Raw genomic sequence first — 14879 nt, forward strand, 5'->3', positions numbered from 1 at the left:
TTATATATATGTGTAAATTGCACACACACACACACACATACACACATACATTATATATATATATATATATATATATATATATATATATATATATACACAATGTATTTATATCAGAATGCCCCCTTTCAAAACCTAAAACATGTTTATTCTTCTTGAGTTTTGTTTGTATACATGTGTATGTATATTTGTATATGCGCACATTCACTGAAAAACACAGTAACAATAGTAGTGTAGTATAGATGGGACGTTACATTCTTGGGTGGACTGGCAGTATTTCTTTTCCTTATTTTACACACACACACACACACACACACACACACACACACACACACACACACACACACACGAGAAACAGTGCGTACTGCATTCCAATTAAAATAAAATACCTAATCTATTATGTACTACACAAGTTATTGAATGAATTTCCATCACTTGGAACAGGCTCCAAAATAATTACAATAATAAATAAATAACTAAATAAAAATAATATACAAATAAAAAAGAGTGCATCTTTCAGTGATAATGTGAATGTTTTGCAGGACTTATTTCTATGCATCTTTTCAATAACTTCAGAAAAAGCCTGACTCAAAATGACTAATTAAAACATTCTTCTATATTAAATAACTGTCTTGAGCCACTTATTTAATGTTAGGTAGACCAACACAAGCATTACAGATTGAGCAATTTCAAATCCGTCTCTTTGGTATGTCAAATCAACCTCGTTCCATCTGTAATAAACTAAATAGTGTTTCAATTTTCTACCATTGTAGATATGATCCTAGGGTACTGGAACTTATTCAGTAGATTCCACAATGCACCAAATCTTTGTATATTTAAGTTAAGTTAACATTCATTATGTCTGTCCTGTAAATTTTATTTATATGTTTTAATATTTACTTTCAATAAATGACCCCTTTTCATAAGATGTTTAAGTACTGTTACATTATGATACTATAATTGGAGCACACACTACAAAAACAGGCAATTAAAGTGACAAATTGCAATCACTTGTATGACAACTAAATGTCAACAAAATTTCAGGATCATGATAGGCTATATACTATGACAACTTAAATTTCATAACCATGACAAATCTGTTCAAAATGACAAAAATATCCTACATTCAAATACACCTATAAAAATAAAACCACATTACAAAGCAAAAAAGGAGACACTATCTAAAACTTACTGTGCAACTCCATCCCAATAACCCCCTTGTATTTTACACTGAAATCTGTAGTTGTGCAAAGGATGCTTTCCTCTAGACACTTATTGATCCTGAGGAGGTCTGCTGAGTGCTATAGCTCTTGAATGTCTTCTATAATGCAGATATCACTGTGCTAATCAACAACATGGAATCCATAATACAAACACTTTAAATCTCTGATAACTACTATGCAAAAATAATTTTAAACCAAGTCATTTTTGGGTTTGCCAACTACTCCAACTATTCTGTGGACACACATTGCTAAGATTTACAATAAACAAAGGCAAATAGCCCATCAAATATTCCTTGTGAGTGACCCGGTTTCTCCATTAGTCGTCACTCTGAACTTCAAGCTTAGAAGAATATGGAGAACCACCCCAAAACATGCAGGTATACAAACAAAACCATGCTAACTAAAACCATGACAGAATAAACAACACCACCCACACCCACACACACGCTCAAAAAGAAGAGACACTCACCCGAGGTCTTGGGGGTCGGCTCATGAACAAGGCTTGCAGGTGCCACTCTGCCCTTATAAACTCAGACTGCAGCCAGCAATGCAGTGATCCACCCAAACTGGGAGTGTCTTACTAGCCATCATCTAAACCAATTAGTGATGGAAAGAGCATCCCCCACCCTCTCTCTCTCTCTAACCATTTGCTAATAGAGTCCACGAAAGAAATCCATTTGTGTCATTTAGGAGGGAAGCACATGCTTGTTTCTGCACACCACAGCAAATAATATCAAGGTAAATTATTCAGAGGCTTTTGTGCTAAAAGCTTTTGATTGCTGTTCCACAGGCAAGAATACCAAGAGGCATCCCTGTATGTAATGAGGCCTAAGCATATGGATCTATATGAACACTTCCACACCCACATTCTCCCCCTCTTTCTTTCTCTCTCTCTCTCTCTCTCTCTCTCTCTCTCTCCCTCTCCCTCTCCCTCTCCCTCTGGCAAAGTCCAAGAGGGTTCTGAGCATGTGGGATAGTTTGACTGACAGCAGTAGATTCAGTTGCCTCATTTGATTTAATGATCGACGCGGCAATACAGAAGGTGGCAGTGTATGTAAAGACAATGTTGTTACATCACCACATCATCTCACAGTCAAGTTGTGAGCAGAGGGAGAGAAAGCAAAGCTCTCTGTTGCTTAATTTATCCACTCTTTGCTGGTCTTGTGGTTACAGAGGTAGCCATCTAATCCCACTTTACAATCCACCAAGATCTAGTGCCAGCATATGCTCTGCCTTTATATCATGTCCTAAAATGATCAAAGTCCATTAAGAGAGCCATTATCATAAATTCTTACTTTTATACCACAAATAAATGTCATTATCCTTGACTTAAATCTATATAACATATGTTTTAAACTCATAAATGTCAAAAGAGCCTGAGTTTAAAAATTAATTTTCAAAATCAATTACTGTATGTCTGAACACAAAAAAAAAAAAGGAAGTAGAGGTAAGAAGCTATTCCAACCAGGAATTCCCTGATCCCATTTTTAAGGTAAAAGCAATGATCAATTAGTACACTTCACAAAAGCTTTATAGAGGGTCACATTTTTGTACTGTTCTCAAAAGGGTTAAACTGACTGTGGGACAGTGCCACCATCTATACCTCAATGGTAACCAAGAAAACAAAAACAAAAACAAAAACAAACAAAAAAACTGGTTCTTCTTGGCAAATAAAGTTTGAGACCTCTAAGAATTTCTTTGAAGCAAACCTGCCAGTTGTTGTAGGGCTAAAAAGAATAACTGTAAACAGGTAATCATTTCCTGCCGCACTTTCAGTGTGAGACATATCAACAATGTAACTGATCGTTTCTTTTGATAATTTGGCAGAAGTCAGCAGGAGGTTTTGTGACTAAAAGCCCATAAATGTGTGAGGCAGGAAACTCAAAATTCAATATACAGCTCATTACAACCCTGCTTCCCCAAAATTAGGTGTATTAATGTCCTATCTTTTGCAACCCCTTGCTGAAATGGAGAGAGAGATTCAAGCTTCTGGACACCAGAACACCACAACTGCTATTTAGTTATTGGATTTCTGAAGTGAAGGGAGTACTTGTATACCACACAAACATAGAAATGTTAGTGTGCCTGTTCAGTAACCCAAAATCAGGGCGGGTGGAAACTCCTAAAGTCATGTTTATCCGTAACAGACTCTATTCATACACTGGTGTGCATCAGAATGTTTTCCACTCTGCTCTAACTGGTAACTGCATCCAACACCAGTGTTACTTACCTGTAACAACACTATTGGACCCCAATGGCAGTAGACACAGACATTGCACACTTGACAAACATCTGTCAAACATCAGATCAGATTGAACAAGTACCTGTAGAACTGCAGCTGTCGTTTGGGGCTCCCATACCGTGCACTGAGGCAAGGAAGCAGGAGAGATGGGGGGAAGAAGAAAAAATAAAAAATAAAAAAATAAAAATACGGTCCAAGTTTAATACAGCAGAAAGAAAAGCCAGAGATGGAGAGTCATAAAGCAAGCTCCACATGAAGTGTCACTACTGACATTGCTTAGGGTCACACAAATGATCATGCAAAGCAATGGAAAAGAGACTCAACATTCAAGTTTTTAAAAAAGTTAAACAACAAAAAGTGCTTCACGAGTAGATATATGAGCATTCATATTTAAAACAAAACAGTGAAACTAAGAAAAAAAAAAAAAAAAACAACATTATATAAAAGTTACACATCATTTAACAAAACCAGAAGAAAAAGAGGCTAAAGTGGTGTACCTTGATACAGTATACCAATAACACCACCAAACTATATATTTATACCCAACCAAACATTTCTTTACATTTAAAAGCTAAATTAAATCCTTCAGTAAAACCAAATACATATTACAAATCAAAATAATACATACAAGCATTATAAACCATTAGGTAGGTCCATTAGATATATGGCACATACCACATTGTAGCATTTATTATGCCAAGTGTTGTACAGTACAGTATTTCTGCCAAACCAGCGTTCTCAGAATCATAGGAATTGAGCCTCTAGCACCATCTGCTGGGCACTCACAGCCCCATGGGACTAACCAACAGACTCACAGGAGCAGTTCTTTCAGTAAAAGTAGAATGGACTGAGTAATCCTACTAATGAGCATCAGGCAGGAACTAGGCAAATCACAAAAACACCCCAACTTTAATGCAACCTGATCATCTGCTTGTATTATGTCACTGACTGTCTAAATTGTCTATTTGTCCATTTGAGTACAGTATTTGTAAATTCAACTATTTGTCCATTTGAGTATAGTATTTGTTAATTTGACTATAGTTACTCTATTTGCATTTGAACCTGACAGTGGGAAAATGAGAAATTTAAGTAACTTGTGTAAAAATGCAAAAATATGCCAGACATTAAAGTCACAATTTTATGATCCTATAAATTTTGTCAGTATACATTTAACTGAAATGGTATACATTTTAGTTCATTCAGGTCACTTGTTATATATGAAAAGGATAGGAGAAATTACATCTTTTTAACTATTTTGTTAGGTGATGTTATGTCTCCATAAGCAGTCTAGGGGAAATTGGGGTCAATATTATATTGTTTAAATTTGTAGTGCGGAGTGTCAATAGGGGAGAAACAACTCAACCATGGTTTACAACCTCTAACCCTTTTAATGCATACCAGGATAAACAATGTTTCTCCACCAGTAAGGTCAGCAATATAATAACAGTGACGATGCATCTCTTAGAATACGATTGCCTAAGATGTATTCTCTAACACATGCACATAGTATCCTCAGGAAAGGACACTGATGTGTGTTTCTAAGCCCTGAGCACTATGTCACATGTCACAGATCATGTAATCCTGTCACACTTTCTAAGCAAATGGGGGGAGACTAGATCTTATGGGGAGCAATGTCTGCCACACATTAAACAAAATGCAACTCTGGTAAAATCTAATACATAAGACTAAGGGTGTATCAATTTCAGTTTATTGATTCTGAATAGAAAACAGTACATCTGCTGCATCAAAATTTAGAATCTGCAATCTCTTCCAGATATCTCGATACAGAACTGAGCTATATAAAAAGGTTATATGAGACAGTGCAGAGTTTTATATTGTTCACAGTTCAAATGTAGTTTTATGGGATCACCTCCTTGCTTGGTACACTGCAATTTTTATGTTTTAAAACTAATTTTTAAAAATTATTTAAATTCCTCAAACTCAAATTAAATCTGAAACCTGAAAATGTGTATATTGTTACACCCCTACATAAGGCTAAATAAAACTTGTTTCATTTTTACAGATCAAGTATTGCTTAACCTTCACTAACAAGCTAGTGAATGTTCATGGTTTGAACACCATGTAAGACAGTGTGTGCATGCAAGTAGCGTGTCACTAACTTGTAGATCATGCCTGGTGAGCCAGTCTGTCGGAGGGACAGGCGAGCAGGAGAGTCCGTGGTAGATTCTGGATACATGTAGTCGGGAGACTGAAGTATGTGGCCAGCCTGCCGATGGGGAGAAAGGCCCTCTCTATTTTTCCTCTATCTCCAAATCACCAGGAGCTCTGCCCCTCTCTTCGCAGGGTCTCTTGCATAGAGAGAAGACAGAAGGTAGAGTGTGTGGGTATTTAGTTTTGGTTTCACTCAAATTCCAAGATGTTAAAAATAAACAAATAAACAAACTTAAAAAAAAGAAAGAAAAAAAAGAAAGAAAGAATCAAATACAGCAAATCATACACACCACTAGATGGTGCTATTACTTTACAATGAGTCTTACACATTCCATGAAGGAATTCCATGAAGGAATGTGGGCAAAATCTGTCAGTTATCTTCACAAGATGACTCAGTATCGTGGTGTTAAGCAAAAATGAAGCATAGTAATATGGATTCAAGCAGTACTTGATGCAGATCGTCCATACGATACTGCACTGCATAGCTGCATGACACAAGCACATTTCACACATGGCATTATGCAGGTACCCTACACCATTCTGGCCCATTTTCTGCTGCTCTAGCTACATCATGCCATGTTTTTTTATGCATTATACATAAACAACTGCACAACACTGCTCCTTACATCCTTATATGCACTCCTTAACTTCTTACATCTCTCTTCAACACAAATGTGGCATTGTATACATAACTGCAGTAACATGACATACAAAGGAAAGAAAATCATGCACACTGTTTAAGTATTTTTGACCCATGCAATAATGTAAAAAATAATGTCCAAAAAAAAAAGTTAACCTGTAGGTGTTCCTATTAAAGCGAAGTTACAAATAGGAAATAGAGGCAAAAGGAAAGTTCCAAGCATTCCCTTCCAAAAGTCTGAAAAATTCCAGGCTCCTCTTCTATACAGGTGTGCATTTACTGCAATGGAGGAAACGTGAAATGTGCATGGTGGGAACACCCCACTCCCCAAATACGCTCACATCCACCTCTCATTGCACTTATATGTCGTGGTGACAGGCTCAGTAATGACACCACAGTGCCTTACGATGGTGACCTTGTTCTGCCTTCAATTACCTGTCAAAGCCAGCCTCACAGCAGGAATAAAGTACTCCCTCTCTCCAAGAATTCAAGCACTTCCCCAGTACTTTAAATCATTTTAAGAAGGGAACATAGGAGAAAACACTCATTTCATTTTAAAGATTAGAATGCATTTGCTTTCCAGTTTTAACTTTAAATCGACAAGCACACACAATGTATAAATTAAACACAAACAATTAAAAACACAAAAATATAAATTAAATGGTTAGGCTATTATAGCAGAATATGCTGAACACTACAAGTGTACTGTAACCCCTACAAATTTACATTTGGTAATAAAACGAACTTTATTCATAACCTTTTGTCACATTTTTACAACAAAGACAAGAAATGTTAACCTTCTCTGTAGACATGTGCTGGTATACTGTAATACAGTATATATTACATTACAGTAATATTGTGAACACTTCAAAAATACAATCATACGGCTTATTTTCCATACATTCAAAGCAGCCCTGAATTAACCACCTCTCACATGCACTGCTATATGGCACTCTGATCATGTGTCACTATCCTTGCTGCTGTGAGAGAGGTATAAAGAGAGACAGCAGAGCACAATGGAATGTGGCATGACCCCAAAACTTTTCCACAGATAAAATTTCAGCTACGGATAAAACGAACAGGTGATTGCAGAGAGCTGGCAAATATACATGATGTGTGGGAACAGCAATGTTGGCCAACAGGAGGAATAGGATGGTTGTAACTGTGTTGTAATTGTGAATCACTCAAAGCAACTTAGAGCACTTATGCTAAGACTGTAACCCCATTTGGACAGCATGATGGATTAACAGTTGCACTTGTCTAACAATAATTGGTAAAACAAAAGTTCTGGCTATGTGTAATTAGAGGTCTGCAAACCCAAAACTGACAGGGCTGAAAGGTATCAAGTTGGGCGGGTTTGTGTTCTAATGATTGAAATTATGTAGCTAGCTAGTAGATAGGCGTTTATTCCAAGGAGCATTCCAAGATGAATATATTTTCTCTCTCCTTCATACACTCTGTTATTAGTAATGTTATAATCTATAGCTAGATAGCTAGGTGTGATAATCTCCCTGCATCTCAGCAAAAGAGGAATGTTGCCTAGCATAATGTCATACTAATCTCTAATCAGTTCTGTATAGAGTGAACACTGGTGGACAGTGAATGAAGAGCGAGTGAACCTTTACAAACAGTGGTAGATGTGAATGAAAGATCATAGTAGATCCTTGCTTGCCAAGTTTGCCTGAAATATGCTAGCTAGCCAAGTATTTCTGTAACAGTAGTATTGCAAGAGAATTTAATGCAGTGGCTAACAGTTGGAGGAACTGTGCTTAAATTTCATCAGCTATGAATCATCTGCCTCCAAAACACATCTTAGTTTGTGAAGATTCAGGGCTTAAGTACTACTAACCAGTAACGATTTGTGTTTTGATTTTAATCATCACATGCTATGCTGACAGGCTACTTTGCATTGTTAAGATGTAGTATACTGTAAATAAATGTTACTGTTCCTTGTCCTGTGGACTTCTTAATACATAGCTAACTGCACTGTAACATGAATCATTAGACTTTCTGCAAAACTATATTGAACAATACAATATAAAACAATACTGTTAGTGTACGAACCTGCAGGTGTATAATATCAATTCGCATCTTTCATACTCAATATGGTAGATTTTACACCTGGACATAAAGGGAAACAGTTGCATAAGTAGCAATACTTATGTAAATAGTTACACTGCAGTCTTGTGAAACTATGAAAAGATCAGCAAGTATCTTTCTTTAACAGTTACTCTCATGTTTAAGAAGTTGTGTAGTATTAATTTAATCAAATAATGGCATACTTTATTACCAAAGAGATGGCCATTCAAGTAACTGAAAAGCCTGAATTTCAGAAAACTAATGAAAACTGCTGTGCCACTACCAACACAACAGGAAGCAATAAAATTAGTTGTTGTTCTTAAGCATACTTTGTTTTTTGTTCAGACTTTAGTTGGTTGGTTTTTACCATATTGTGATACCATAAACCAAAATAAAATGGAATATAATTATCATGATAAATTTTGTACTGCACATGCCTACTTGTTGGGCTTAAGTTGTATGTGTGTGAGACAAACACCAACCTAGGATGGGGTACTTGGTGCGTACATCTCCATCAACAGTTGGGTCTTTGTGACAGCATCGTACTGATAAGTACTGATAAGCTACACCTCTCTCTCTCTCTCATTCCAGTCACCCATATAATATCTGTTTCCCACCTCCGATTTGCAAAGTATTGTATCCCTATATGCATACCAAGCATTCTCTGTTCCTTTTGATTCTCCTGGCTTTTGACCTCTGCTTCCTCCTTAGACTACACCTCGTTTCTAGCCCCTTGAACTACTCATACCAACGGACCAGTAGTGGGAACGGTAACCTCGACTCTCCTCGTTCGAACTCCCCCTGCGTTGAAGACTGCTGGTCATATCCACCACATACCCATTCCTGTCAGTGCCAATAAACTTGTGCTATTGGATCCTCACTTACCTGTGTCTGGGAGTTCGTTACAGTCTTGTTCATATGTAATCAATTCAGAAGCAGCTCGTTCCTCTTCACTGACTGCTTCTGACAGATTTATTATGGTTTTGTTTTTTGCCAAATATATGCCCAGTGATTTGTTATTGTTGTTGTTTTGGTCATGGGGAGGTATGACTGGGAGACAGTTCATCCTCTTCTCGTCTCAATGACACACTTGGGTTGTTCCTGCTCCAGCTCCATTTTGACCATTTCTGCACATATTTTGGATTTTGTCTGCCACAAATTTCTGCAGCTATGCATTCACCACAAAATCAGGAATCTAGCAACACTGTAGTGCGAAGCAATCTTTTTGCTGATTCGCAGTCATATTTTGAAAGTAGCTCTGAAAGGATAAGGCATTCAATTTCCCTCGTTAGCTGTACATTTGGTTCCAATTCAAACAATGTGTCACTGCTCAGAAGTGTTGAATTCATGATTTGAAGTATCACTCTGAACAATGACGTATTAACTGTACTGACATGGCAGACTCTGCCAAATACCTCTGCATTTTGACATTTTTGCAAAGGCACTTGTTGATTCATTAGACCCTCTGCTCGCAGACCCTGTTTAGCATACTGAGCTGGATGTTGCATTATGAGAAGTGCTTGCAAATTCAATGTACCACCCTTTGTTGTAATATGTTTTGCCCAGAGGCAGCATGTAATGCATCCATACACTTCTTTTGGGCAAACTCATCCATTTTACAGTCACTACTGGAGAGTAAGACCACAGTGTCCAACATGACATTTTCCCCCGACTGCAGCACACCATGCCAGTAAATCAGAGTTTGTCTGGCCACTTTTTAAATTTTGTTGTCCCAGGTAAAAAAGCGCAAAAAACTTGACTAGAGATGTCAAATTAAAATATCACATTGTTATGCATTTCATCTGCATAATTTCACCTTTTGATTTCTAATACAGATTTAAACAACATTTACATTCCTGGTTTTGACAAAAACCTTTCATTGGAATTATAAAAACCTGTTATGCTTTGTAAGTTGTCTGACGTGTCAGCATTTTGATAAACTAACAGCATGATTGGTAATTCTGAGACAGAGAGAGATGCATGTGTCAAAATTATTTTCATCTCAGTGAGAGATGAAGCCCAACACTGTCACCTGACGTTCAATGCTTAACAAATCTGCCATTAAGATAGGCTATTAACTATGCCGTCTAGAATGGTGAGGCTAAGAGCGTTTTCAGTTGTTCCAAGTACTTGAGTCGAGTCCACACCCAAGACGGATTCTGGGCTCGTTTGAGGAATGGGCTCAATCACCGTTTCGCTTTCTCAAACACACAAGAGCTCTACACAAACCATGGATCGATTGTGCAATTCCATACGTCACTTCTCTGCATGTAGAAGGTTAATCCATTAGCCGCCTTTTATTATACTGCTTGGATATAAACACTCAGGCAGCAAGGAACAGTGCTTTGGGATGTACGGAATTTTCACAGTTCAGGAGCACCTGCAAACAAGGATCCATTCTCATATGTCGAAGCAGTCACATAACAACATGAACCAGCCCTACACATGGCGGCAGGAGCAAAAAGCTTCCACACTTGCTGTGGACCGCATTAGAGCCCGCTAGAAGCAAATCCCAGACCATGGATTTCAAAGGACCAGATATTGGAACTCTGAACTGCTTTCAGGCTTGAAAATTGCCTTCACACTCGACTAAATATATCGAACTTGAGGAGCACAGACCTAGGTCTGGAAAAAAGCTCTAGTGTGAAAATGATCCAACTTACAAAGTTACAATGTATTTATTTCATAAATGCCATGAAACACAACATGTTATGCTAGCTTTTGTCTTCTAAAATCTGTAATTTTTGAGAAACCATCTTCAGTCAGTTAGTATTGATTCATGACTGTCACTGGCCCAAATGGACCAGCAACCAGTCAATTAACTTGTTCAACAATTTTTTTTTTTTTAATGGTTCTGAGCAATTGGGCCATTGCTTATGTCGAATCATGACATGTACCACTTTTGTTTCATTTACATGTATCCAAACATTCTATGCCAGACTGAACAGCTATACAATATTCAGTTGCTGTTTTATATTTGTAGTGAATTAGCTGGTGTTGTGTAGACCACAATTAATTGCAAATTAGTCATTTGGCAATGGTACATGAGAGGAAAAAAAATAAAAATAAAGTTAGCGTAGTATTCAACAATATAGTTTAAATTCTCAAAGCTAGACTACTGTCCTGGAATTTACTAGACATAAATAACAATAATGGTTCACTCATCAGCAGCTAAGCAATTAAATCTTCCAAAGGCCATAAAAACACAACAGTGTACTTTGCTAACCTGACCTCACCAAAGCTTTGGCAACTGGGAAAAGTACAAACCACCAAATGTTTTCTAACCCCAAAATTATGCTTCTTTGCTTTTCACTCTGGTATCGTCACCACTCTCTCATAAAAAGGAATGAGACCCCATATTTAAGCATTCATGAGGTAATTTACCATTGACTATTTAGATATTTATGGGTGATAACAGGGATATGATGCTCATTCACTTGTGCACATAAGCGTTTCATAAACATGGAGTCACCATTTCCTGTTATTTGTGAACACAAACTTTCACACTGGAACCCACAGAGTTTTAAATGAGGCACCAGGACACTGCTTCTGGTAGTTTTCTGATATATCTATGACATCAAGTTACATCACTGTCAAAATGTATACAATACCAGAGAGTTTATACAGAAACCTTAAGAAAGAACTAATCTCATTTCATGACAAAATGTTCACCTACTGGTGCTCCAAAAAGGATAAATGAGGGAACAAATATAAATGTTCACAATTTCATAAATGGTGCAGAGCAGTTTACTTTGTGCAGACCAGTTTACTTGGTGGAGTGACCAAGTTGTTTTCTGTGGGAAAATTTGCATAACACTCAAATACAGAGTGATACTGTACTCCAAAGTTAATGCAGATGGTTTATTTTTCGCTATGAGGAATCAGAGGCAGGAAACAGAGTTGAGTAAAATCAGAAGGCATGGGCTTGCCATGCACAGTACCATGACAGATATTACATACTATTAGGAGTGGTCCCTGCAAAATAGATTGTTAACAGGTAATGCTCAGTGTCCTTGTCTATGCGTACCTCCCACACATGGGGAAAAAAAATGACAATAATAAGTCAAGCTTGTGAGAATTAGGATCCTCTTAGATGAGACATAGGGTCCTTGATTACATTAGCACCACCTCAAAAGCATTTATGCAAGTAACCTGTTTAAAACACAACTCCAACAAAGACTCTGTTCTCATTTGGCATATTAGAGCTACGAGTGTAGGTTTATCATAAATAATCTACATAGTTAAACAAGCACAACAAAAGTGTTTTATTTATTTACTTTTAATTTTTTTTAAATCTTTTTTCCATACTTAATTTACTTGTTACTATGTCAGTCAATAAACGCTACCAAGACAAATTTCTTCTAAGTGTTATCTTATTTGCCTAATTAAACCAATTCCATTTGTGATAACTAGAAATTTCACACCAATGTTTTATAGGCATCCAAGTTTATAGGCATCATGCAAATCTTAAAACTGAAAAGATCAATCAATTAAAAATAACACATTATTGCAGAAATACATTCACAAACCTTCATACAAATGATGGCTTGGACAATATGGCTAGTGCCATCTTGCTGCTTAAAATACTATGATAAAATTAGGATAAACATTTGAAGATTTACACAAGGTACAAAGGCAAGTGGACTTCATGAGATACCCATGTGATATATACAAGGTTGGTTAATATTGCATTTACAAATAACATGTACTACATAGCCCTAGCATTAAATCACCATGCTCCTTGAGCATGAACCCATGTTGACTCGTCTCAGGATCTCAATAAAGCTGGGCATCACATTTTCCTAGATTCTGGCTTATTAGGATTTACATGCAGTAATTCACTGGGGAAATGAATGAGGATGATGGCAAAGTGTGCTGAAAATGAATGAACAAATGGGTGAGTGAATGAGTGACAAAAAACAATGAGCGCATTCTTAACAAATTCATTAGTGGATTATACTACAAAATAAGATCACTCCTGGCTATACAACATTTGAAACTTGTATGGCCAAGATAAGGGACACCCTCATCCAATGGCAGGGCATGAGGAGTGCCTTTATCATCTGGCTGTAGTGGGGTTGGGGAAGCCCTGGCTGCTCCTCACACAGTCTTGTCTGACTCGCTGTTCCACAAGCAGAGGCTCAGTCTATGCCAGCTTTACTCCTCCACACTTGGCATGGCTGACCACAGAGCTGCGTTTGCTCCTCTCCACCCAACTCAGTGCTGCACCTGGCCGGTACCATGTGTGCTGCTGTGCTCTTTCAGATTATTCGGTCTTTGAGCATTCAAGTGCCCCAGTACATTTAAATGCAGGTCTCTGGCCTGCCGCCTTGACCACAATAGGCAGCTGAGGTGCAGATGCGCCGAGGACTAAACGACTGTAACCATGAGGGTGTAGAGTTAGAGTTATAAGTGTACAGTACAGGAAGCTGGGGTGGATAAGATAACTCAGAGCAATGCTGAGACTCTAATGTTAAAGAGTACTGCAAACAACAATCTCCCGCAGTTTGGAAAACCTAGGAAAGTAAACTCTGGTAAGGAGGGACAAACCAAAGAGTAGAGGACACCATGCTGGAGGGTTTCTTTATAGATACTGACTTTAGAGTCTAGCCCCAAGCACATGCTAAGCAAACTTCATTGCTCAGCGCCTCCAAGATAATGCCCTGGAATGTTAGTCAAGCCAACATTAACCAGTGACATTATTAAGCCAGCTTATGGTTTTGCAGACACTGCATCGTCATGCTTTTTACACTGTAGCAGAGAAGTTAAAACACAAAAAAAAAAGAAAAACTTAAATACATTTAGTTTCTCTAGTTCAAAAAACAAACAAACAAACAAACAAAAAAAAATTTCCCCACCTGTATTTTTTTCCTCCTACATATTTTTCTCCTATATTTCCATAAATGACATACCTCCAACTTGCAGAAAAACCGACCCGATTAATACCACTGCTAACTATTGGGAAATAAATGCCATGAGAATTATTCAGAATTAACACTAAAAGGAGGCACAAATGCTGCAAGTCTCCACAAGCATGCCCAAGCTCTGAGAGCAGACTCAGAAACAGCTCCAGAAGGGGCTGTATGGAGCTACTGGCCATCCTGTGGGCTGAGAGAAAGATTAGAAAATAAACCAACAGAACAAATCAAACAAGAGAAGCTGAGGCAGCTGTAGCCATCCAAGCTAAGGACAAAGAAACAGTGAATCCAGCCACATTGATTCTCACCTAGAGCCTATACAGAATAGTAGGGAAGTCAAAGAAACTTGATCCTGTTAGTGTCAGTTAATGCAAATCTGACTTGTGTTAAGTCAGGTTCCAAGGCACCTGCCCTATTTCTTGAAACTATCCTTGCTATATGAAATTTTGAAAACAGCATGTGCTGTATGCTGTAATCATGCAACATTAATTTGAAAATTCTGTAGGGTAAAGCTCATTTTATCAGGATGCCCCTTTGTCTTCCTAACACAAAACAAGTAGCCTCCGGATAAGCAAATGCTATCCTGTAAGAAAAAAGTGAATCATCTT

At 37.6% G+C, this 14879-nt stretch overlaps 1 protein-coding gene across 7 annotated transcripts in view; it reads right to left on the minus strand.

Moving 5' to 3' along the window:
- Positions 1-14879, minus strand: part of kcnab2a (potassium voltage-gated channel, shaker-related subfamily, beta member 2 a) — a 75986-nt gene that overhangs the window by 40587 nt on the left and 20520 nt on the right. For 4 of the 7 annotated variants that reach the window (XM_027001953.2, XM_027001952.2, XM_027001954.2 and 1 more), the window contains 2 exons: positions 5583-5771; positions 3545-3586 (listed from right to left, as the gene is read on the minus strand). In XM_027001953.2, the coding sequence (XP_026857754.1) occupies positions 3545-3586; positions 5583-5659 (119 nt within the window). In that variant the 5' untranslated portion in view covers positions 5660-5771. The remainder of the gene's footprint in view (positions 1-3544; positions 3587-5582; positions 5772-14879) is intronic. The other 3 variants (XM_035520216.1, XM_035520217.1, XM_027001956.2) reach the window with 2 other exon arrangements.

The sequence above is a fragment of the Electrophorus electricus genome, chromosome 20 (assembly GCF_013358815.1).
Source record: "Electrophorus electricus isolate fEleEle1 chromosome 20, fEleEle1.pri, whole genome shotgun sequence".
Classification (NCBI taxonomy): domain Eukaryota; kingdom Metazoa; phylum Chordata; class Actinopteri; order Gymnotiformes; family Gymnotidae; genus Electrophorus; species Electrophorus electricus.